This window comes from Tetrao urogallus, assembly GCF_951394365.1.
Source record: "Tetrao urogallus genome assembly, chromosome: 9".
Lineage (NCBI taxonomy): Eukaryota > Metazoa > Chordata > Aves > Galliformes > Phasianidae > Tetrao > Tetrao urogallus.
Window position 1 is genome coordinate 6,061,696 of NC_136822.1, and position 27,238 is coordinate 6,088,933.

General features: G+C 40.0%; 1 protein-coding gene across 1 annotated transcript in view; it reads right to left on the minus strand.

Annotated features, from left to right (window-relative positions):
• SPSB4 (splA/ryanodine receptor domain and SOCS box containing 4) overlaps nucleotides 1–26,741 on the minus strand; it is a gene marked incomplete at its 3' end in the record, with an annotated part of 66,194 nt that extends 39,453 nt beyond the window's left edge. The window contains exon 1 of the mRNA XM_079539753.1: nucleotides 26,039–26,741. Within this exon, the coding sequence (XP_079395879.1) occupies nucleotides 26,039–26,732 (694 nt within the window). The 5' untranslated portion in view covers nucleotides 26,733–26,741. The remainder of the gene's footprint in view (nucleotides 1–26,038) is intronic.
• Between the last annotated feature and the right edge of the window lie 497 nt (nucleotides 26,742–27,238).

Genomic DNA, 27,238 nt, shown 5'->3' on the forward strand with positions numbered 1-27,238 from the left:
AATCTGCCCCCGCAGTACAACTTACATTGCTCAAGGGAATACTGATTTCACTGTGCAGTTATAATTTACGGACTAATCCAAAGTCATTACAAAATTTTGCTAGCTAGCCTCCTTGTCTCCATTTGTGACTTCAAGGTCATACCTAGAACTTCCATTAAAACTGGAGCTACTGAAATGAATCTCCTACTTCCAACAGTTAAATTATCTTTCCACATCCCTCCCCAAACAAGAAGAATCAATTCTTGACATGGCCCATACTGCATTATTGATGTGGAGATGACATAAAATATCCATAATCCCATTAGGTGCAGTCTAAAAGAAATGCTAGTAACTGTGTGACTTAATGACCAAGACAGAAGAATCCTGCAGTGCCATTCTCAGAGGTGAACCCAGTTGCAGGAGCCAACCTCTGCTCTTGACAAAAAGCCTGTTAAAGCAGCTGCCAGCCTGCCACCATGCATTATTCAAGGACTCACAGGCTATACGGACAAGGAAACTTTCACATCTTTGGTGCATTACCAGCAGACCACGTAAATCACTGAGTATTAAAGGTTACTGTGCAACACAGGTTTCTGAAAACCTCTAATTTCCAGAACTCACATGAAAGGAACAACTACTGGGTGCCTCACTGTGTCCAAGAGCGTAAGGAAAACCAGACTGCTCTGATCTGTTCAAGTGTTCAAGAGGCACATGGATGAGGAGCTACGAGATATGGTTTAGTAACTTGTGGTACTAATAGGAATGGGAGGGTGGTTGGACTAGATGATCTTGCAGGTCGTTTCCAACCTTGTGATTCTGTGATCTGTCTCTCCTGAAATGCAGAACATTACTTGACAAAGCTGCATGCCTACTCCAAGCAGCAATGGGCTCCATAGCATGGAACTGCACAGGAGACTAGAGGTGGCACTGCCAAAGGTAATTCTGGAACACCAAAAGCAGAACTGCACTTGACTGCAGTAGAACAAATGTGAGCAAGTGCTTGCTTTGGCTGAGACTGAATGAATTTCAGCTTCTTATATTTAGCCAGAAGACTCAAAGTCATTCAAATGAGCCTCTGCAGTGACAGTCATGAAACAGAACCCTGCAATCCTACCATCAGATCCAATGAGTGCAATATGTTTTTTATCAAGGTGGTCAAAGTCAAATGACAAAAACCTGCAACCAAGGGGGTTTATGTATCCTGATGAAACCTTCCAGAGGATTATAAGTAACCTCCACTATTAAAACTTGTAACTTACCTCCAGTTCATATTTTCCTTCTAAGCAGTGGATCCTTCTGGGGCCTGTGCACACTAACTGAAAGAGCTCTTTATCATCAATTTTCTCCTTGAATGCCAACTCCTGAACCGTGCAGTAGTTTCTGGTTGAAGTAGTACTGGGCAAGGAACAGAGCACAGTTCATGAAAAGAGGTCAACACTGCTGCAGCTTTGTCTCTGACGGACAAAGACAGAAGATGGCTCTTCCAATCCTAGAAATTCGTTGTTTTGTTTATTTATATCAATATAGGTATGTAGATGCACATAGAGGAAAGTCCAATTAGTAAAAAAAAAAATGGTATGCCAAGTAATTTAGAATACCTATAAAATCTTATATTGAAAGTACATGTTTAAACTGCAGTGGAAAAATGTGAAGATATTCCCACGTATTTCCAAAATTTCCATGCATGGAAAGATATTCACTCATCTACAGAAACTCTTTGTCAAGGTACGTGCAGTAAAATTTCTCCTTTAGAAATCAAACAGAAATATTCTCTCCCCAGATGCACTTCATGTATTTGTTCTACATGATAATGGGAGCAATCCTCCTTGCAGGCAGACCTTCACCAATGGTATGTATAAGTATCATTGCAACCAAGGAACCCAAACAGCCGAAAAGATGCAAATCATAAATGCAGAGAGGCACTGGTGTTTAGTTTGGCCTCATCCCAACACAAGCTTTCCAAATGAAATATACCAAACTTTTTCTCTTGCCTTACAGGCCTTTGAGGAACACGTGGCCATGCTAACTCTACAGTAATCACAGCTCCCAGAAGTATGACAGATTGCACCATTTTCCCCACAAAAAGGTCCTTTGTAATAAAGGAGGAAATCAAATAGTCAAGGAGTAAGTAAAATAATAGGGTATGTATTCCTAATACAGTTGTACTCCACTACAAAGAATTTTGCAGTAACATTTAATAGAAAGTAAACATTTGCTCTAAGAGCTTAAATAACAAACATACTTCCAAAATTAAAAAGTACCTGAATGCAGACCAGTGAAAACAGACATCGGATAGAACAGATTCCTACATAATAAAGCCTTAAGGCCCCTTTCCATACTTCTCGCAGAACTTTTTAAAGAATACTGGTGTTGATTTGATTGTGAGTCAACTGCCATACAAAGATCAAATAATTTCCTCTTAATGAAATCACATCTAATAACCTATCCTTCAAATCATCCTATACCAAGAAGTGATGATAATGTTGTCATCCTCCCGTTTTTTTCAGCCCGGGATAAAATACTGTACACTGCACTAGCTAGATGCTTGAGAACAAGAGCTTTACAAGTAAGAACTATCCTGAGAGATTTCACATGCTCTACTTTGCCAATGAAGCTTAACTCAATATGCACAACACCGTATCAGAAACAGAACTCAGGTCTACCCCCATAAGCACTCCTGTCAAACAGTAAATGCCATTAGACAATACTGACCCCACAAGTCTCCTCTTATTTCGCCACTGCAAAGTTTGCTTACAATACTTGCCTTATCCCAAGGGAAAGCAAATGTTATGCTTGGAAAGGATAAAAAACACAAACTGTGGCTACAGTATAGCAGAAGTATGTCACACAAATTGAAGGGGAGGCAGGGAGTAGATGGAGAACAAGAAAGAAGAAGGAAGGCAGCAAGATCATCATGCTGGAGCTCCCCTGTGCTCATGTGCTCCGTGCTGGTTACAGGCAACTGCTTCAAATTCAACCCTTTTCAGTCCTAGGTCAACCCAGACTACCAACAAAATGATTTCTAAAAAGATGGGACATTAAACCCAAAACATCAGCATTGAAAGGGAAAACAATGTTTTCTTAGCCAAATCTTTTAGGTGTTGTGTGCAACGTGTTACAAATTATCCTCCTTGGTATTTTTGGTATCATACGGGGACCTTAATGTCAGGAAAGAACATCAAGCATTTCAAAGCCAGAACATCATCACAGCACTGTTACACTGCAAGGTTTCAAGAGATCAGTTTCTCTCAATAAAGCAGGGCAGAGGTGCACAAAGGCAGGACTGCGCAGACAGCACTGTCAAGTTACATTCCATCTTTAAAATAACACTTGGAAGAGAAGAGCATTTATGAGAGAGAAAGAAGGTACTGAGTTCAAGTAATTCCTCTAGAAGAACATAGCTCCTACATAGATATTAATAGTGAAAGCTAAGATTTATGAGTTTAACTAAAGGAATAGGAAAACCAGAAGAGTGAACCAGACACCAAGCGTCATTTAACATTATGTCCTAGCCTGTGTAACACTCTGCAAACCTTCACAAGTAGGAAAAAGTGATCAGGACAGACAGACAGCTGGTCAAACTCCGACTCAGCACACGTGTCAGTGCCTCGCACTGATGTGCTGCCACTGAGAGGGCTGCACACTGCATCGGTACCTCAGAAGCAGAAAACCTCAAAGTGAAAGTGAACAAGTACTGAACTTAAAAAAAGACAGCGGCAAGCTTCTGGTACAACTTTAAACCATAGGACAGAAGCTATTACAGTTTTCCCAGCTCCGTGAATTAGAAGTCAGTTTGATTTATCTAACAACTTATCACTATATGCCAGTTTCAGACTTATTCTCTCACACAGACTTGAACATAAAAAATGCACACAAATTTCATGTGTCACTTAAAAGTAATCATTTTAGAGAACAATTGAATGCCTTACTCCCTTTTTTTAATAGGTCAATTGCTGACCTTCTCGATGCTCCAGTGCAACTGCCCAATGCTCAACAGTCCCATGAGGTTTGCTTGTTGGCCATTTGGTACTACTGGTGGTGCTGTCATTCTGGGCCAGAAGACGTGGGTTTCCTAATATAAGACCTTGCCAAAGTTGGGCAAAGTTGGATCAATGCACATCAAACACATTGAGCTTACTGGCAGATAAGTCAATGTGCAATTGAATTACCCCAAGGTTGTTCAATGATTCAACGCACCCATAAATAATTTTTGTCTAAAACTATCTTTTCCAGTAGAGTCCTCATGGTTAGAATGGAGAGAAGTAGAAAATGCATGCCTTTTTCTTCTTATAATCCAACTCTTTATAAAACAGCAGTGTTGTTAACTGGCAGCCTGTCTGGAAAACTATTTTGGTGATGTATTTGTTAGTGAAGTATGGGGTAAAGTGAAGATTTGCAGCAGCTCACTGACTGCCCCAAAGGTATCTTGATTCCTTATTCCCTCTCTGTAGCAATTACGAGGGCTGCTCCGAAAGTCATGCCTCCTATTATGTTGGCCCATGGCGTCAGAGGTGAATGTTGTTGGGTTGGCAATAGAGGCTGAACATTACTACCAATACTCCATTACATTTTCTTGCCACGTGACAGATGGTAGCAGAGGGGCAGTCTGACGTGGAAGTGTGTATGAAGCAAAGATGTGTCACTGAATTACTGCATGTGGAAAAAAATGGCACCCGCTGACATTCATGGATGTTTCCTAAACACTTCTGGAGACCAGACAGTGGATGTGAGCACAGTGAAATGATGGGCGGTATGTTTCAGCAGTGGCAACAGTGACATAAAAGACAAGCCACGATTCAGACACCCAGGCACACCTGTCACACCACAAAATGAAGAGTGTCTCAATCAGCTCATAAGCACAAATGGGCAGATTACAATCAGGGAACTGTGTGTGGGGCTGAATATCAGCTTCACTGCATTGAAAGCAATGACAGCAGTGTTGGAATATATCAAAGTTTGCGCCAGGTGGATCCCACAAATGAACACTGTACACAAGTTTGCCAGGACCTCCTGAACAAATATGAGGCTGAAGGTGTTAGCTTCCTGGATCGTAGCATTACTAGTGACAAGTCATGGTGTCACCACTATGAGCCAGAGGTAAGCAGAGCAGTACATGGAGTGGAGATATATCAGTTCCCCAAAGAAAAGGTTCAAGATGCAAGTACTTTACTTTAGCAAGTAAAGTGACATGCACTGTATTTTAGGTTAGGAACAGGATGACTCTTCCGGATTTCCTGGAACCCAGAAAAACCATCAACTCAGCGCTACTTAGCGATGCTGACTGAACAAAGGCACGCACATCTGGAGTCAGACCGAAGAAGACGATCTTTCTCCTTGGATACAATAATGCCATACCAGTTTGAAGACAATAGAGCACGTTGCCAATCTTGGCTAGCCTGTCCTAACACGCCAACCATATAGTGGAGATTGGGCACCTTCTGATTTCCATCTGCTCAGACCAATGAAAGATGCACTGAGTGGGCAAAATTTTCCTAGCAATGCAACCATCATAGCAGCTGTGAAATACATGGTCACCTCTGCTGGTGTGGATGTTAGGAGTGCAGCATGGAGGCTCTTGTTCATCCCTGGTGAAAATGCATAGCTAATGATGGTGACTATGTTGAAAAAGAGCATTCTGTAGCTGAGAATTTGCTCTATCAAACAGCATTATTTTGCTTTTTGTATCTGTTGTCGTTTCCATGGAAACAAATAGGATGCATTACTGAGTATATTCCACCACCAGTTCCCCAAGACCAGACTTCCACCTGTCAATGCTCACAGTAACAGTGCATAACAACACAAGCCAAGACTAGGCAAGAGGCAGCTTTCGGCATACGCTGCATCATGCTAAAAGGATGTATTTTAGATCAATCTCCAAATATATGCAAGAACAAGACAAAGCAGGCTAGTATCAGTTACCAAATGTTTAATTTAGGATATACATCAATACGTGATCATTTAAAGGGACACAGAGCAGAAGCAAATCAGGAAGGACAAGTCTGATGTGAACTTGGACAAAACATACCTAGAAAGCTACTGATATAGGTTGGCTTGTTTAGCAGCAGGGATTAGTACATTAGTTTAAGAGCCAATATATTAGTTTAGCAAAAGAAATATGTAAGCAATAGTTCTAAAACCTTCCACTACAGCTTTACTGGGTGAATAGTCTTGTTTTCCTCAATAATTCTGCACTGAGAACATAACAGAATACTTTTATCTTTTGTCTCAGTGATTTGCCTTGCAAGATGCATTGGAGTCTTAACACAATACTTCTATTTTTTGCATCAAAACATGCAAGGCCATTTTCCTCAGGTTCACATATGTTCTTTTTAAAAAGTGGCTCATTATGGCCCAATAAGCAATGGAAATCTTCCAAACTGGGGAAAAGTGGATGAAAGTGGGTCAAGGGCTTCAGTGATGAAGCTGATGGTGAAAAATACCAAAGAAGTAGGTGAGCACTCAACCCACAAGGTACCAGTGAGCATCTTAGTAATTTTACAATTTACCCATTTTCAGAATCTAACTTATTTTCAATGCTAAATAGTATTATTTTCAATACTAAATAGCAGTACTAAATAGTTACTTTGTCAGTTCTGACCAATCAGCATATGTTTCATAAAGCTGCTTCTAACGAAGCAGTCAGGAGCAGGTATTTGATGATGCACTTGTGACAGATTTAATAGGTGGTTTTTAGGTCAGCTCAGCTCCATTCTATGAACACTTTCCTTCTCCTCCGCTTGGGCTGTGTCTGCTTTCTCTTGAAAGACAGAATACAGAACGTTTGCTGCTTTTCCTCAGAAGGGAAGATTTGATATTTACGACATATTTGTGAAGAGCAGTTCTGAATAAACCCTAAGTAGCTCTAAGGAAACACTGCAAACTGCACATATAGCTTAATTTTAAGTGTAAAGGTTACCTAAATTTGAATAGATATCCATGCTCAGCTCAAGAAGTAAGCAGAATTAACTCCACTAAGAAGCAACAGCAGGAACTTTGTCATGGTCTAATCTTTATCGAGGGTAGTTTTTAAGCTTACCTACAATAATCCATTTGAAGCTATTTCCATTTTAAGTTGCTGAAAGTATTTTATAAACTGACAAAAACTTGTTTTCAGTCTCCTGGAACTATTTTAAACATTTAAATGGTAATGCAAAACACATGTAACAAAATATAAAATAATTCTAACAGTACTTCCATACTTTATTCCAATCTTCTTTATAGAGGCAAAGTGGAAATGGAATTTACCTTATATGACCAGACAAACCAACCCCGTAATCTCTAATGGAACTCACATAACTTTAGTGCTCTTCAATATTACTTGATATTTTACTAAATATAAGTAAAATATTAAATACAAGCTCTCTTATCATCACATGTAGAGCCTCATTTCTGTTATCTTTTGGCATTAAACTCTTAGTAAACATAGCTAAATCACATATTTATTTTGAATTACAAGGAAGCACTACATGAAATTTCAACTTTGTTATGAGTATGTGATTTTATTATTTTGTTTTCCATTTTCTGATCACCAGCAGTTTAAAAATTTCCTGTTGTAAAGAACGCAACTGGATGGATGGCCATGAACATCAGTGGTTCTGTAATAAATACATGTAATTGTATTGTGTAATACAGTAAATACACGTAACTCCCTTTTAATCCCATTTATACTTTTTACTGCAGTAACTCATCTGATGTACTTTTTCATTGTAAAAAAATTGCTTTTCAAATAAGACACCCAATATTTCACTGGAATACCTCAGCTATCACATTTTTACAGAAGACCCTCAATAGTCACTTTTCCCCTATACCATTTAAGACCACAGATTCTAATTTTTTTTTTTTTTTTTTTTAAATATAGGTATTTCCTGCAGATATTTCTCCTAGAGGCTGAGGAGTTTAGCCAAAACAAACCAGCAGAGGTGGTTTGTCACATCACACATACATAAACTGCTACAACATGATCTGGATACAAAAAGCTTACACAGATCCACAGAAGGAAACTAAAGAGTTTAGGAAACAAGCTATTGAGAACTATTAACACACACATATATATGGCTGAGGAAGTCAATCCACCTGGTTAGAGGCTGTGGGATGAAATATCCCAAATGCTCATCCAGCTCCTGTACGCTCCCTTAGCCAGCTACTAATTGCAATTGCTGAAGGCTGGACACTGACCAGAGGGGACCTTGGGTCAGGTCCAACACAGACACTCTTACACGCTTTATTCTTTCTTAGTGCAGAAGCCATTCTGTCTTCCTTATCCAGCCTACTAAGATTTTTGTATTTATTTAGCTTTGAACTTACTTGCTACTTTTACAGTTGCACAGAGGAGGAAGAGGAACACAGGAATGAATAATAGGAGCAAACTCAAGATGTAAGCAGGCTACAATAATATAGGCAGGTTTCCTATTTCATTCCAATTTGCACCATCACATTCTTTTCCAGATCATTACTAATATACTGAGCAGGGTAGATCTCAGCAGAGACCTTATTAACAACCTTCCATCTTAAAATCCAAATGTTTAATTCTACCTCTTGTTTCTTGCCTTTCTGAAAATTCTCTAAATAACTAAGCTGCAAGCTTCAATGGTGTACAGTTGTTTTTGGAAGGCAGGCTTTTATAAGGTTCTCAAAACTTACAGAACTGTCCTTATTCCCACATATGATCCACCTTCAGACAGCATACATTAACTCCCCTCTGTGCAGTAATTATCATCATATATACTCTCTTGTCTAATAATTCTATTCTTTATTACAGTTTCTAATAAAGGACCGATTTTTTCCTTAAATTTTTAATTTTCTCTTAATCCAAACACTAAAGCTCCTAATGATGCTTCAATGAGAAACAAAAACTCTGTGTTTCCTTCAGTAATGGAATCTGTTATTTTTAATGCTAACTAGATAACTGAAAATACAACTGTGTTCTCAACTGTAACATCTAGATAAATTGAAAAGCATTGAAAAAGTAGGTCTGAGGCCTCAGTGGGAGTAACATGAAAATGTCTGCACTCTGAGCACCAAAGTGCCAACAAAAGTGCTGCAGAATCACCATTCCAGTCCTGAAGTTCTAGTTTCATAGATTCATTATTAATAATGGATTCTCAAATTTGCAATGGCTGAAAAATCTCTTAAAAATCCTCTGTATGACTAGCATAAATAATCATCCATCAGGAATACCACCAGCCAGTTATTTTTGTTCAAAACTATCATTTGAGTACAATTTTAGCAGTACATACGCAATAAAAATAAATCCCTGGTCTCTAAAGAGCCAGAAGGAGGTCAATTTAACACCACTTTCAGGAGCCACAGTGCACTGCTGCTAATGAAGTCTCTCACTGCAGAGCCTGTTTCAGCTCCAAGTTCACACTTACTGCTTGTCTGAGCTCAGAGGCTCAGGCAGACCGTGTGCAGGCAGCAAGGAGCAGCAGCAGTTCTGCAGAGCTGCCCAGTTCCAAAAGAGAACAACAGCCAGCATCAGGCCATGCAAATCACCAAATCACCAGAGATGGCCCCTTGGTGCAAGGCTGAGCCAAAAGGAAGGCACACATATCCTCACAGCCTTCTGAACAGCAAGCCTGGGGATATGGGATATGAGCAACTGTAAGGGACATCGAGGAAATGCCTACAGGGATACTACACTTAATGATTACGCCTTCTAAGGTATTCAGGACACACATCTTTGTCAAGCTAATTAAACCCAGAAATCACTTGCTGTCTGCCTCATTCTGGGAGGAAAGAAACAAGAGACAGACAGCCTCTGTGCGCCCTAGGGGCCACTGAACTCCCTGCCACAATTACCTCACAGAAAAGGTAGGAACATCTTCAGACTGCTGTCTGCAATACACGATTACATGTTTAATGAAGCAATTGCTTACTTTCTCAGCAAGAGCTGAATGCATCTTAGGAGAATTTCATTATAGGCCCTAAAACAAGCAAGAATTTTATACAGACAGACAATATGTAATATATATTTATATGTATGCATGCATTCATTCATTCCTGATAGCCTATATGGCCATTCAGAAAAAAAAAGACAAACAGGTAAAGATCTGGAAAAGTTACAAATGTAATCCTTTGACAGCACCATGCAGCACCAAACATCAGGCCTTACAAACATTCCGTCTGCATAGTGCTTTATTGGACTCCGGATAAAATGGAGGAGAAGCAAGCTATGTAGGCCCTGTCAAACAAAGTCAAAGAGTCTATAGGAAATCTTGTAACCAACAGTGGCTTTGACATGGAAAGAGAAGCAGAACAGCCCTTTAGCCCTTTCTCGGTGCCAGAGGCAGGAAGGTGCAGAAAGGCACTTGCTCAGTGCCTCCAGCATCTATGAGCTGAAAGTCCATCTCTCTTTGGCTTCTTAATCTGCAACATTAAGTGAGTGCTTTACAACCAAAACTGTTTTATTGTCATTTTTGACACTAAGCAAAACTAATGACTTCTTCATTGACAGAGAAAGTTGTTCTTTTTTATAAGAAACAAAAATTATAACACTTATAGCATAGGGGATGAATTCAAAGTTAGATATACTCGAGACATATCTAGACATATTTGCCCAACTGCACTGTTACGACTCATTTAGCTTATCCCAAATTCTCCAGATGTCATCTCCCTCCCTCTTTAAGTAAGCAAACAAAAAAACTTCAAAAACCAATCTGAAATGCTGCTTCTGCAAAACAACTGGCAGAATCAGCTGGATAGAGACCGTTTTTCAAGCCTGCAGGAACAGAGCATCATTCACAGATTATTAAAAAAAAAAAAACAAAAAAACAGAAGTTGGCATACAACCCTCCAAACAAAAAAAGGACAACATATTGCTTTTATTTCTCCAGGAAATTCTATATTTTATAATGCTCACTAGAGACAAAATTGGGAAACAGCATTGCCCATACCTGCTTGCTGGCAAGGGCGCTCCTCCAGCACTAGCCAGATCAGCAGAGACTGCCCAGGGAGATGCCCTTTACCAGCAGCCTATGGATGTCAGACAAACACAGCAGTACTGAGCTCCACAGAGGATCAGGACATTACTGCCAGATTAGCACTGGGAAGTGGACTTACCATCTGCTTCTTAGGCTTGAAGTCTTAATCCTAAAAGCTTGAAATTTTTGCACACCTAATGTATGTTCTCATATTATTTATAGAAGTGAAAATGGTTTTCTTCATCATCAGCTGTACACTTTGAATGACTTCCCAAAGAAAGGGAATGTTTCATTGCCACTTCCATCTGCTCTAAGAGCAGGCTGGTTCCTATAAAACAACCACTTTCATGTATTACTTCAAATACTAACCATGTAGAGCTACCCTAAAGCTCCAGTTTAAAAGTCTTATCTCTCTTCTGTACTGAGGAGAAAACGTTAAATGTAACGGGGTTTTGATCTCCAGCTTATCCTATTTATAGGGTGACTACAACAGGGCAAAACTGATAACTGCATTTGTTATTACAAGCAATAATAAGTGACAGAAAAATTGATGTGCATAATGTTAGTTCTGCTTCCCCTTGCCCAAATACTGACACGCTTTCTCTTTTTTCATATAATAGCCCAACATGTGAAGGATTTAATCTTTCCTTAAACAAACAAAATTTGCTTAAATCAGAATGCCACCTATGGACTAGGTGGGATCTCTGAATATGAAATGCATATATGTAAATGCTACTTAATGGTAGAGCACATGCTGAGTTCTCAATATATTTGCAGGTAAGTTTTTCTCTTCACAGTATAGGAAGGAAAATTGACATCTTTACCAGATGCAGTAATTTGTTACTCACCCCCTGCAAAGACAAAACTTTTCCCTATTAATGCAACTATAACTATGCTTGCTATACTAAGATCACTTGTAAATTAGAACCAGTACACTTAATAAGAATTTCTATTAAATAAAAGTTATGGTAATTCAAAACTATGGGCAATAAGTAGCATACTAGGTTTAAAAAGACATTTAGATTTCATGCCCACGCACATTTCATAATTAAGTCTTACTTTTTGATACTGACATTTGAAGTAGGTTTCTAACAACAGAGAAACAACCAGGATGCCAGTGGTCTGACAAGCAGTTACAGGAAGCTCCAGCAGTTGATCAGTGAGTACAAAGGATTGCTGTGAGTACAGATGAATACAAGGGACAAATTCCTCCACCACAGTGTCACAATTCTTCCTACTCTGAAACTAGCTCTACACACAAAATGATGAGCCATAACTGCATTTCTCTATTTATCAACTATAAAAACTCTTATGTCAGCAGCATAACATTGCAGAGGAAGTTTCCCTAAGCGGACAGACCCCTCACCCTACCTCTGAGAAAAAAAAAAAAGAAGAAAAAGACTTTTTCATTCTGTTGTTTTTGTGGGGTTTTTTTGGTTTTTTGTTTTGCTTTTTTTTTTTTTTTTTTTTTTTTTAATTTGGGAACAGGCAATCTCTAGAAATTTCTACTGCAACTCCTCTTAGCCATGAGCTTACAGGCACTAAATATTCCTTCGTGCAGCATCTCAAATACTCTCTCACAACCAGGTAAGTTCTCAGATCTGCATCACAGCAGACTTGTTACTTTGAGAAAAACAGAGAAACAATACATGGCTAAGAAGTAAAAGTACACAGCTGCTGCTGCTCCCCAGCCACAGAAGCTGCTAAAAGCACAGCCCCAGTTGGTACACAGCCCAAACCGTTGTTTGGATTTGTTTCATCTCCTTCCTGCTCTAAAGGCAAACTTGTTTTCATTAACACTTTAAGGTAACAGTATATGCACTTACACATATTATACATGTAAAGCTGCTGGAAAGAAATGAGACAGAGAAAACCTGAAAGTCCCTTTGCTTAAGCAATTTAGAAAAAAAAAATTTGCATTTTCAGGAAATTGTTTGCATGCATGTGCAGTCACTGCTCATATCACTGATCTAGAAGAGTTCAGACATATTGCCAGGGATGATAAAATACTCCAGTATTTGATGTATATCAAGTTATGTGTTGGATTTTGAAAACGTTCCCATTACATATGATGTAGTTTTTGCTTTGTTCTCTCAATGGAATTATACAAAACCTTAAATTATTTCTTATTCATCAGTCATTCACAGAAGTTTGTAGAATTCTTTTTGAGGACGGAGGATCTGACTCACAGAAACAATTTTTAGTAAGACTTCAGAAAATTAATGAAGATTTTTAGAAACATAAGTCAGTCAAACATTAAGAATATTTTGGGTCAGAAGAATCTGCAGGGTTAATTTGGCCTCTCAGACTCAGATTCACAGTTCACTCATTTTTGCTCAAACTGAAAAGTTCAGTTGATAAGACACAAATGACAAAGACCCAGTTAGATGCCAACAGCATCTCAGTGATTCCTGAGAAGCCAGTACTGAAAGCCACAGCAAACACTTGCCAAGTTGTTTGACTTCTACAGGCTCTTGGTTCAGCTTACAGAACAAGCAGTTATCAGCGCTCAGCAAAGCTCAGCAAGTTTGTGTTTGACGCCAGGAGGACCCAGGGGTAAATCTTCACTCCCTGCCCTAAAGCGGGGGTTGCAATATGAGCTCCTGACAGAGAAACTGCTGCAGAAAGTGAAGTTAAGTAGGGATATTCGTTGTTCTGGAACTTGGAAAGACCTGACCTGACCTTTCTGTGTGCTGTTTAGCTTACTGCAGCCAGGCTTATTTCTTCCTGTCAAAATATCAGCAGCTTTGCATTTTTCATCCACACCATACTTCCCCATCTTTCCCTCTTCCTTTCAAGCACAGGTGCCTTCTTCACATTGTCTTTCAACTGTTTTTTCAGAGATCTTGCTGGCACTTCTCACTTCATCTCTCCTGACACACATTTCTTTTAAGAATGTTGGTCATCTGTCTCTTGTGATATCAGTCATTTTTTGTACATTACAGACCCTTTTCTAACTGCCTGTCCCTCCAATTTTAACATACAAATCTCTAAATGAAAAGTAAAACATGCTAGCATTACCTCTGACACTAGAAAATACCACTGAAAGCTGCTTTCTTAAGGTATCACCCTGCAATAGTATCACATGACAAAGTTGCCATCTTTCAAAGAATCTACAGACAGAAAAGTCCCATATCAAACAGAACTGATCTAACTAGATTCTAATTAAGCTGGTAATAGTGCTATCCAGAAGCCACAAAAGTATCTTCAGAGGAAAAAAAAAAAAAAAAATTTGCAAGCCCTCTCTCTCACCTACTTATTCATCCAGCTTATTTATTTTACAAGCCTACTCTGCAAACTTTGGAAGATCTTTCCTGTGCCAAAATCCATGGCATTTGGAACTCCAAGGCAGAGAAATGGAATGGAAATTTAAAAAATGAAATAACTTTTTGACTTATTAGCAGAGTATTTCAGCTTGCTAGTAGGATTACATGACTTCTAAAGTTGGGAAGTGTAAGAATTTTGATACTGACTTAGCAGTATCTTCTTCACTATCCCTTAAAGGCACCAGCCAGCACAACATGTTATTAAAGGTAATCAAAGTTGATTACTACATTTTCAGGCAAAAAATGTGGAAGTCAGAACTGCTAAATCTCACTAACAGCGGACTATTTTTGTTCTTCAAGGAACCGCTTCCAACACTCACAAGCACATTCAACAAATGCCAGACCATCACACCCATGTACTGAGTGTCTGAAGAGGGTGGACTAAGGAAGAAAGGACTCACCTAACCCTGCAGACTATCAACACCTGAAATGATTCACTGAAGATGAGCATGAAGTTCAGCAGGCAAATAGTTCCAAGCGTTCCACCCAATCTAATTTCTGTCTTTCTGACTATCCCCCAACCACAGCTTCAGAGATACAGAAATCATCAGTGCAAGAAAGAGTTAAACCAAGGGAAATGCAAATTCAGGTGAGGCCTTTAGGCAAATGAAAGTCCCAAGCCTGGGCTTCAGCCCTCTACGAGAGAATGAAAATAGATACTCTGTAGTTCTTGTAGCTACAGAAATACAGTTCCACATACATATGTACTCACATGATTAAGAAGTTCCCTTAAGCAAAAAAGATTCAGAAGTGCCCTGAAATATCCATGCATCAGATGAAGCTATCCTGCTTTCCCAAATGTGTTATGAACAAATTATTTGGAAGTACAAAAGGACTGGCTGTAACCAAATACTAATGTATGCTTAATGGACTGCAGGTTTTGCAGGATGTTTAAAGTTCCCCCTCTGATCTCTCTGAACTTTGGCTTTCATTTGTTTATACAGGCAGAGGCCAATAGGTCAGACCACTAAAATCAGCAAATTGTTTACACATATGGCAAGCACACATCAAGTAAAAATGCAGGCAAGAGTACAGCCATACAAAGCATATTAAAGCAATTGCTTTAGTTAAAATAACAAACATACAGCGGGTCCACACGTGATCAGGAGACTTTGCAGTGCACTGAAAAATCAGTATGAGGTAAGAAACCAACTGGTATTTCTTCAGAAGCCAAAACACGTGTTCCAGCCTGGTCTAACCCAAGCTACTCACGAACTCTAACACTGCTTTCCAGAAAAGTGGCAGTCTTTGATAACATCAGTGAGAAATTTGTATCAGTTTTTAAGTGCAGGTTCAGCACTATGACAGTTGTTACCACAAAGAACATAAAGGTTTACAATGTGAGGCTGGAGGAGCAGTGCTCACTCTCCAAGTGTGCTCTGAGCGTGTCGGTCAGCTGCCTTTGTTTGCACAGCAGATCCACAGGCAGTGCCCATGGCCGGATGACACACGTCAGTGCAGCCAACACGAGGGAATTCCTTGATATCTAAGCTTTTCAAATTATTCTAACCTCTACAGACAAAGATTTTACAAAAAGCCTATTCAAATACTACGTTTTACATATTCTAAATGATTCAGAATTAAGGCAGTCACAGAAATACTAAGCACTCCAGTTGTACAAGGGTGAACAGGTTACTAATGTAACTCCATGCTCTTTGTTTTGTACTGGTATTTTTGAGAGCAGTTACACGCTCTCTGCCTAGGAGAAAGCCAAAAAGTAAAATTAATAGCTTCAGAAAATGAAGAAGAGCATCAGGATCTGAAAGAATCTTGGTTAAATACTCGTCAGCTGTCAAGTTGGCTGAAACAAGAGGAAGAAATTCTTTTAGCTTCAATGTGCTGTACAAAGGCTTTTTAAAAATTCAGTGACGTGCACAAGAGTGATATTTTAAGCATTTACAGTTACTTTTAATTGCAAACCAATTGTCTTATCTTTAAATTTAATGTTCAAGCTGCACACGTAAACATGAATATCCAGATGCACAGGAGATGCAGCATGATGTGGTGTAAAAATGCCTGTTCTGAGAAAACCTAACTGTGAACCTCTTGTTTCAGTGTCGCCTACTCTGTGCTTAATTTTGGGTTCTCACAAATTGCTTTTTCTGGAACAAGATCCTTTGTTTTGCCAAACAATGATACAGGGAAACAAGAAATGGCTCTGTAACACTGATGCAGTTATACCCTGCAAGTTTAAATGCACAGGTTGATGAATGCAAACTGCAAACATTGCAGGACTACTCTAAATAAGTCCTGCTGGACAGAATCAGTGCCTTATTAGAGTCTTCAGTAAAATCTGTTGTATTATGTGCTTAACGGCAGCTGTGCCTACTGGCACACAGTCAGAAAACATCTAATTAAAATCTGTGTGAAAACTTAATTCTTTCAACAAATAAAAAGGATGTCATACATACAACATTCCTAGAGACACAGTAAATTTTCATCTGGTAGGACAGATGCAACTGATTCCAAGAAACTAACATCGGACATCTAACCAACCTGTGCTGTTCAGAATAGAAACATATGAAAGATATCCTCCAGCGAGGTGAAGAAATTGACAGAGACAGTTCTAATAAATCATCTTATTTTTAAAAAAAGAGATCGAAAGACATGCCAGCTCTGGAAGTTCATTACTTCTAGAAACATTCACATAAGACATGGTAACACCCTGCACTGTTTTACATCCTAAGAGCTTGGCAAATGTATGGAATTTGCCTTTTCTTTGGCATGGCCACCTAAAAAAATACAGGTTTTGGTTTGACTAACTGATGCAAAGTAACACTGCCTCACTTTATTACTGTTAAGTCCATTCTTTTATCCAACGCAATCAGTGAATAAAGCTTCCATTACAATAGACATCATTGGCACCAGTGCTAAAGATGTGTAAACCAAAACCAGCCATAGAGAATACTGGTCAATGCTTAGAACGTCAGACAAGATCCTGGAAAAAGTGTCATCATTTTAACTTCTGTATTTCAACACCAACTAACATTTAAAATTCGTAGCTATGCAATGGAAAGAACCCTCATGCTTCTTATAGATGAAGTGTAGTTTTGTCAGTAATTTTTACGTTATACCTCCCCTGCCTGAAGCCTGAATTTCAGCGCTGACATCCCATTTCCCACTTCTGGTACTGGAGTTTTTCCGATAAACTAAAGGTTGTTTTGATAACAGGCCTGAAGAAAGACCTGATAAATCAGTCCCACCCCAAAACAGTTCCAAGTGGAAGACTCAAGTAACTTACATTCTCTCCATATATGCTAACCAAATAAGGCGAGAAGCAGCTTTGATCCAGTCCTGTCTCCGCTAACAGGACTTTTATTTGTTATCTTTGAAAGACAGCAGAGGACTGAACCCAAACACAGGGCTTGACTGCTATGGCAAAGCTTCCCCTGGTGGCTCGCCCCAGGACACTATGAGGTGCACCAGTGCCTGCAGCCACACAGCACAAGGGAGAGGAAATTCAAAGACACAATATGGAAGAAAAAAGGAACACAAAATGATGGCTTGCAGCATAGCTTACTACCTTTTATCTGAGTGAAACACTGCTCTGGATAAAAGAAGCCAGGCTGCTATCTGTCTCTCTTCAGCTACCCTGCCTGTAGGAGAAGAAAATTAAATCCATCTGTACGAGGAGCTCAGGATTAGAAAAGGAAAGAAACTTCCAGAGCTACAGACACACTTAAAAGTAACATCATAAGGAGAAATGTAATTTGTGAGGAAACTTATATGAAATCATAGTCAATATGGAGAAAGCACGCACATTTCTGACAACAAAATAAATACACTGGATAATCTATTGCCAGGCGTAGTTATTAGCATGGAAGGTTGGTGCCTGACAGCAATGCACACAGAGCAAATCTGAAAAGAAATATTGCTTGCAAATCACAGCTTCTAATACAAACCTTTGAGAAACACTTTGAGAAATAGCTGAGTAGTTCCAGCAAACTCAGAAAACGATTAAGCAAGGCTATGAAATGTTTAATTGCTAATTTAGAGTAATAGATATTATATTCAAAGTGTATCATTAGATTCACTTCAATTTTCAGAACAGAAACAGAGATGTGAAGAGAGAACACTGGCATGCTTTTCTGTTGTTTCCTTAAAACTAAGATTTGGCAGGAGCTATGGTATCTTTATGAATGACAGAGGGAAGAAAAAGCACAGGTATGCCAGGACACAAACCATAACACAGCTGCAGACTACTGAAGCTTGTTCTTCACCTCAGGAGCTACTGAACTTTTAAGTATACCAGCACCTTTCCATGTCATAGGTCAATGACAACTGGATTCCCTGCTAAATAAATAGACTAGACCAGATTGCGAGGAGAAAACTTTGACATCTGCAAAGTATGCCTTAAACTGCCTGAGGCTTCTTGTCTCTATCACTGGAGGTCTTACTAGGTGAAAGCTGTATAAAACAAGACATGGCTCATCTTAAAAGAGTATGAGCCTCAGAAGTTTTTCTGGCTACATACACTAAGCAACTATCTACTGCCTGCCTTGGGTAATCTGGTGATTCTGTGTGTTATTACAGTAAATTTATACAAGTCAAAAAAAATCTGTAAGTATTCAGTATTCACCCAAACAGATGATTTCAAAGATGATTCACCACTACAGCTAAAGTCACACAATCAGATCTGACATTTCCATCCTATGGAAAAGCGATGCTGCACCTGACATTCCAGTTATTAATTTAAAAATTCCTGTTATTAATTTTAAAAAAAACTGCATTACTTGAAGCTAAGAGCAACAACAACAAAGGTAAGAATTAATTTTTAATAGACATATAATAACAAAAGGAGAGAGAAAGTTGTCTGGGGAAGGGAAAAGAAAAGCTGGAGAACTGAAGAATGCCAGAAGAGTATCTCAGAGAGAGATAGAAGGGGCAGGAGGAGGCTGGGGCAAAAAGCCAATTTACCGTGTGGCATATTCAAGAGACAAGGCATTGGCATGAAACTTCTGAGAAAAGGATGCAAATCCGAATAAATTAGAAAATGTCAACAAATTAGAATTAGAGAACAAGAAATGTGCTTAAACTAGGGGAAGAGGTGGGTATTCCACTGAAAACAAGAAGCCCCAACAACGAGCTACCTGGTTTCTAAAGCAGGAACTGAAAGTCATTTTTTCTGTTAAATCATCTTGAAAACTAAAGATTGCTTCTTCACAGCATTAGCAGCTCAGTTACTACCACTTCATCCTCTAACTGCGCATCTGCAGGGAAAATTCTTCCTAAGATCTAACAATGCTGCATCTTCACAGGACATTATTTCACTGCAACCTCTGGAGTAATACCTTATTTAAAAACAAACAGGTTTATCTAAACAAAGAACATATTCATTTAAAAATTGTAATTGAAAATCACTTGGGGGAAAATCCAGTGTGCTTGATGAGAAATTATCCATTACTCCAGGTAGCTGGTAATTCTGCAGGTTTGACTTAGATTTCCGCACAGCAAAAAGGGGCCTGCGGGGAAGAGTCCATATGACAAACATTCATTAGGAACATTTTACAGGCAGATCAATGTGAATTAAAATAGGAAATAGGAAAGCAGTCATGCTTAATTCCCAGAGCTCCAAAATTGCTATTTTAGCTGAGACATACAGTCCACAAAGAATCCTGAAGAACTCTAACCCAAGGCCTGGAAAATATTCAAGGGTTAAGTCATGGCATTCAGTGAGGCCGGGAGGCTAAGGTTTGAACAGGCCTCACACCCTAAAGCCTCTGCAGTTTTACCCTGAGCCCCTCCTCCCCTGCAGCTCCTGAAACAACACAGAGGCCCGCAAACCCCATGTGCTCCCCTCCAGAGGGTCACGGAGTTGTAAGCAGCCAACCTTCAGGAAGGCAGGAGCCAAAGCGACAAGGACCATTTCCCCAGGCAGCCCCGCGGATGAGCATCCAAAACCTTGAATTACTGCTCCTGAGCTGCCTCAATACAGTAACTGATACGCATCCTGAAACTGAGCCAATGTCCTCCAAACAGCCTCAATTTTATGTCTGCTGCAGCTCTCTGCAGTCTCAGAGGACAAGCTGTTAGCACGTGAAACAGTTTACACGATTGCTTTCATCTATGTTTGTTCACTGTAGGTAAATTTAGAATACAGTAGAACAGTTTTGTTGAAAGGGATCTGCAGATGTGATCAAGTCCAACTGCCTGACCACTTCAAGGCTAACCCGAAGTTATAGCTGGATATTGAGGACATTGCCCAAATGCCTTTTGAATTGCTGGACAGATCTGGGGCATCGACCCCTCTAGGAAGACTGTTCAGTGTCTGACCGCTCTTACGAGAAAGATCTTTCTTCAGTGCCCAGCCTGGCTTTCCCCCACTGCATGAGTTAGCCTTCTTGCAACTTCCAAAGGCAAAATAATTCTAGGAGTAAATCATGAACTCCGCTGGACCACCAAACAGCTGCCGGGCAGCATTAGCCCCACATCTCGTCAAATTCATTCACTCTTAAAGAAATAGCTTAAGGATTTATAATCAGGAACATCGGCAGTGAGGTGCAAGCTTTTGATTGTCAATTCCTACAGTGTGATCAACATGTCATAATTAAAAAATCGGGGCTCTTTCATTCTACATGCGATTTCAAGACTTTTACAGCTGATTTGTACACTGATACATCCTTCCCTAATGCAAACACACAGCAATGAAGAGTTTAGGCACAGGCATGGCACACTAGAAACTTTCTTTAAAACTGTCTGGATCACACTGAGATGGAGTCTGTAAGGAGGGGATGCATCCCACCACGTATCCCAAGCAGACTTCACTCTGAAGCAGCAGCTGGGATAGCCTGCTCTGTGCTTCCAGTGGAAGCATGCTATATAGGATGAAGAAATTTGCAAGTGACACCAGGTGTTCTCAGACATGCCAGAAGGACAGCACTGATGCACACCCCCAGCTGCTTCTTCTCAGCTCTGCTCACACAGGCACAAAGAGCAGCTCCCAGGTTGAGGCCCCGCCAGTCTGCAGCTACGGGGAACGCAGAGCTTCCATTTAGACACTTCTGTTGCTTTGCACAATACCTAGAAATCCTTTCTGCAGACTCCTTCTGCATTCTCCGAAAGATACTAAATTCTGAATTTTGTACCTATCAGTTGCACTAATAAATTCCCTATGTGTGTGTGTAGATCACGTATTATTATTACTAATGCAGGCAGTCTGTATTCTGGATGTTCTGTAAAACATTCTGCTGGAATTCCAAACGCTGGCTGTTCTGGCAGGTAGTTTTCAGGAACAAAACAAATCACTGTGTTCCGTTCACTTACTCAGAAGTAAGTTTCCCACCACAGCACTGTTATGGGGTCCTCCCACTGCTTTGTTTAAACACACAAGTACTGGTGTATTTGGGAAGATCTGCAGCACTTTGCTATTTCTCTTTTCTAGTCTATAAATAGTCTCCAGGATTCCTCATCAGACAACAGACGTAAATAGCCCAGCATTTTTTAAAACACCAAAGTACTCCGATGAAAAAAAAAAAAGCATCTGAAAAACAACACATCCTGTCCTCACTGTGCATTTGCGCTTTTTTTTTTTTTAATTACTGCAATAAACAGTGAGTCAGAAATCTGATGTAAAATTCTGTGCAACTCAGACACCGAGAAAACAACAACATGGCAAACACGGTGTATAATCAAGATGTTATAATCACAATATAATTGTGTATAATCAATAGATATCAAGATGTTATAATCACAATATAATCAAGAGAATTAGGCAAAGTAGACAACGATCACAAAAGAGAATAAGTGGAAGAGCTTACCCTTCGGTTGAGCTCACCAGAAAACACCAAGAGAGGTGATCTCCAGAAGAGATCCTTCCCCTCTGGTAGCCAGCTCTCAAATAGGTCTAGGAGCTATCAGTAGCTCCTAGTAGCTTCAGGCAGCACAGGTGAATTGCCTTCACCTGTGCTCCTCTGGCTGACTCATGGCTCGCCTCAGGTGATCAATCAGAGGTTCAGGCCGTGACTCAGCAGTTCCCATACACACGGATAAAAGGAGTTTGTCCAGGGAAGAACTGAGCATGCTTATTAGGACTGCTCTCCATCTCCATCCTGTCCACCTTCCCCCCCTCCCAAACTCTGACCAACACCCGCAGCTCTTGGTCTCTCAAGTGTGAGCAGAAGACTGCCTTGTGGAAGTCGCTGCCCATCCATATGTGATGCTCAAAGGAGCTTCTGAAGCTTCGGGAAAGGTTTACAACAGAACATTCAAAGTTACTTCTTTAAATCACACATCTTGCGCAAACTCATGAGTAATTCAAAGCAGTCAGGTGGATTTTCACAAATTATCATTTCATATCAAATGTAACTCTTGGTTTCAACTTCATCTTTGAAAAAGATTAAAAAAAAAAAAAGTGAGACTTCATTCTTCACAGCTGGAACCACCATGGAGACAATCCCCAAGCACACATACCAATTACGGCTTCAATTCCATCTCTCTTATCCCCCTGCTTTCCTCAACCTTTAGTATTTTATAGCCCCCATGTCAGCAGCTCAGGTCATTGCCCACCATGCCTTTACCAGCTCCATTTTTTGTTCCTCATTCCCTCCCTGGGCATCACAGCGACTGCTGCCCCAGACACATCTCATCTTCCTTCTACACCCCAGAACTGCACGAAGAAACACACACACTGCAACACTGATCATTTCCAAAACTTGCTTCAGGCTCAGACTATTCCTCTGAGACTAGAAAGCCTCCGTAGGACATATGTTTCTGAACAGAAATAGGTACACTGCAGACATTCAGACTATAAAAGGCTTCTGCTTGTCCACTCCTGTTTAAAGAAACCCTGACATCCAGCTCTTTATTTAGGCAGGCTCCTTACAAAAATAGCAGCTCTTACCACACAGGAGCAGTATAGACAGTCAAAATAAACAAAAATAATACCTGACACCTGTTTAAGTCACCATAGAAGTGATTAAATATAGATACATACATATTTTTCCACTTGTGAACCATATCATCAGAAAGTACTGTTTCTTGCCAGACAAAAAAAAAAAAAAAAAAAAAAAAAAAAAAAAGAGGCTGCCTCTGAAATTCCTCTGAAAAGTGGGATAAAGTTCAAATTTAAAAATGAAGCTCTTTAAAAGGTTTGGAAACATCTTTACTCATTCTATGTGTAAAAAAAAGAAATCCTGCTCACCTACCAAACAGCTTCTTTATTACATCCAATACTTGGAAATAGTTTGGGAGGAAGAGCAGAATTCCTTACCAGCTCTAGAAATCACATGATAACCACTAGGTATGGTATAGAGGACTTCTTGTACCTATGCTTGTAAAATAAACAATTCAAGCAATTTACAGTCATCAGAAACATTTTGCTTTAGATAAAGTAATTTTAAAAACTCTGATCTTACATGTTTTCTACTTGTTACAGCCATAACAATACACTGCAAATAAATTTTTTAAATTATATGACAGGTATAAGCCAAAATTTGGTATTCTGAACTTGCGTAGTCTCAAATACACTCTCCAGCTTCAAATTGCAGCCCTACTCTGTAATACTTGAACTGCTGAAAATCCCTGCTGCCAAGGTCTCTGCTTGCCCTGTAAGACATCACATAAACAGACACCTAAGCTGCGATGTGCGCTGAGCAGTAACGATCAATCAGTAAACGGCAAGTTACAAGTCACTGTCTGACAGCACTATTTCACCAGCAGCCACGTTACCACTCCCAGATCTACCAAAAGCTGCAGCCAGCAGCATGAGATACCTCCAGGGGAAAAAAAAAAAAAAGAAAAAGAAAATTCCTGAGGTTAAAAAGCAAGCAAACAACAAAAAACAACACACACACATGTAGGGCTAGACAGAAAAGCTTTTAACAGAGGAGATATTTGTTTTAGAGCACCAGCTAGACAAGCTACTTTGGTTTCCTGAATGCTGTTATTGTGCAGGACAGTAAGGGAGCAGTGAACATGTGATAACAAACGACGTGATTCCAGGATGTCAAAGTGCCTCATGGCGAAGTGGCTTTAAGCTTCCTCTTCACATGATCAGGTCAGCGTTCATGCGGACATAAAAGCGTGGTTTACAAGTTTACTCTTAGCCATGGGTTCGTGCTTAGAAACAACTATTCTGTCTTCCTCTGGGATCATCTAAGGAAGCCATCCCGTCTTTCCAACCGAAATAACCCACAAGAGACCGGATGGGAATTTTTCTGCCTGCTGTCTCATAGTCCACAGCCATGCTTCCCTACTTATCCCCTTTTATTTTATGATTTCTACCAAACCCATTCATATTCTCCTTCGTTTTCATCTTTCTAGTGCTGCCTTGAGCAGCCTCGCAAAGGGCACAAAAGGAATGCGGGATGGCTCCTTCTGCAGATGTGGTGGACCACGCCAAGCTGTACTTTGCTTACCTTGGCAGATATTCCCAGCACTATAGAAATTGCTTTCAGACACAAATCTCCAGTTTGCAAAAGCATCCCACCCCCACCAGCTTCTAAAAACTCTGTAGCAAGCTGTCACCACAACGTCCGAGTAAATGCAAAATACTTAGGATCTTCCAACAGCCATTTTCATTTTCATAGATGTACAAAAGCACTCAAGAAGCTATTTAGCATTTGACTATAATAACCTCAGACATGGCTTCTCCAGATAAAGATTCTTCACCCCCCAGTGCCCATAATAGATGCTTATAATAGGGTAATCTTAATAAGGGTCACATTCTTTAATTATGTTTCTACTTTGTATGTCAAATGCAGTGCTAATGAGCAGAGAATTAATTTGATGGAAAAAACAGACCACTCTATCCTAATTGAAGAGTAAATTCCTTTATAAATCACAAACTGAAAGACATAGGTGTTGTAGAAAGAGAATAACCTAATAGTAAGTGCACGAGACAAGTTCCACTCATACCAAAAATCTAGGAATTTTAGTTCAGTAACCTTTTTTTGCTAAATCCAGCTCATACTGTGAGTCAGATAATATAGTATTAACAAGAACAAAGGTCCACTTACTACCTTGTTCAGCCTTCACTGCATAATTCCCAGCAGCACATAAGCTGACTGCAATAACTGGGCTACTGTATGCTGAGCTGCAGCTGGATCTGGTAGATCCCAAGCAGTGAGAAGAGACGGACCAAACTCAGCCTGCAACACACACACCGGTGTGCTACTTTAGGGACACAACAGCAACATGCTGCTCCCGACTACAGAAGTATTTAATTTTATATTATGCCTCTAGATCAAAACCAGCTAAAGCTTAATCCAAGAAACCGCATTTCTAGAGAAGAAAATACCCTGAGAGAGCACCTTCTGAAATGAAGAGAAGGACTCTTTTTCAGAAAAAAATGCTGAATGCAGTTTTTGACCAGAGTTTCCAGATTCTCAGGAATCAACTGTTGCTTCTGAGGGTCCAGGGAAGACAACTATGGAAAGAAAGCCTATAGGTCTGAATTCACATATGTTTCTACACACTATTCAAGAGTTCCCATTACCACTGTAAACTTTTATAAGATCCTATTTGAAAACTACAGATTTAAAACACATCCTCAAGTAAACAAGAGCTTCACTGTTCAATATATCCAGAAATTTCTCAAGATTTCTTTTTTCCCCTCAGTCTGCTCACTCCCTCTGGAGACAGATATCGTACCACTGTGCATGCTGAGACAGAAAATTCTTGCAAAAGAAAATATTTTGATGCAATCCATACCATCCTCATTGATACTAGTTGTGAGTAAAAACTACGGGATGCAGTTTACTCACAAGTAAAGTCATCCCCTAGTACACATGGCTCACCATTAGAAGATAAAAAGATAAAACAAATTCAAAAAGAGAAGAGTTGAAAGAGAGCGTAATAAAATGTGGTAAGACTTACGGTCAAGTCCATTGATGTATCTCATTGTAATTTCACAGTGTCCCCAAACCGCACTGACTATGGGGTAAAGTTTTTTCCCTTTTAGTCCTCTGAAGGCCACTCCAAGATACTGTCCATCTACCATAAAGCTGAGCGTTCCTTCGTCCATATCCAAAACCACCAGCAAGGAGTCTGGGAGTACAAAAGACTCATCCGGTTCCAAGAAGACAGGATACGTGACCCCAGGCTGGTTTTTACAATTGTGATAAAGTTTGTTGCGCCCCAGATCCCAGCCCCACGACTCACTGTTGCTGCCCACCAGTGACGTGTACCCCACCGAGTGCAGTGGCGCTTCGGCTGTGGAGACTCCCACCACCGCGTGAGTCCCCCGCTGCCTCGTGGGCCAGTGGATTTGCCAGACATGGAGCCCTCTTGTGTAGCCGACTTTGCCTCGGATGCAATCTGTGCTTTGGGCCACGGGGTGTCTGTGAAAAGTCAGTTTATCATCTTCCTTTACAAATATATTTAAAGAGCGATCTTCGTTGTTCCAAGCATGTTTGTACTGGATCTCCAGCTTTGCAGGGGGCATATCCAACAACATGTCCAGCCGTGCAGGCTTACAGAAATCCGGGCCTCTCAGCTCTCGTTTCACTGGCCTAAAAGGGGGCTCCCTCACATCCACAGACTTTATGCTCCCTGAGATTTTCTGGCCCATTGCTTGGCTGCAGATTTACCAAGGAGAAAGAAAAGCTGACTTTGGCCCAATGTTACCTCATGAAAGCGCCTGTACACTGAGCCAGCGGCCTGACAAGCTGACTGAATTTACTTCTCCTGTTTGGAGCTTTTTAGCAGCAATGTTTTCAGAGAAAAAAATGTTCCTGGAAAAAAACAAAAAACAACAGAAATTTTCCAGTTAGTTGAAGAAAGTCAATAGAAAACCCACAGCATATTTTTAAAGAACAACTTATTTTCCCTGGTAGTTATTTGAAACACAAAAGCTGACAATTCACCACTTTTTGCTCTGTAACGTACCACACTAACCAGACTGATGACAGCATATTCTGAGCCCACCAGCACACAGAGCACAGACAGTCATTTCCTCCAATTCATAATAGGATACAGACATTCCTCACCTTCTGCCCTTCTACCCATTTTGTCTGGCCAGGTTCACAGCAGTCTTGAGAAAGGAGCATGGTATTCCCCAGCAACAGCAATAAACTT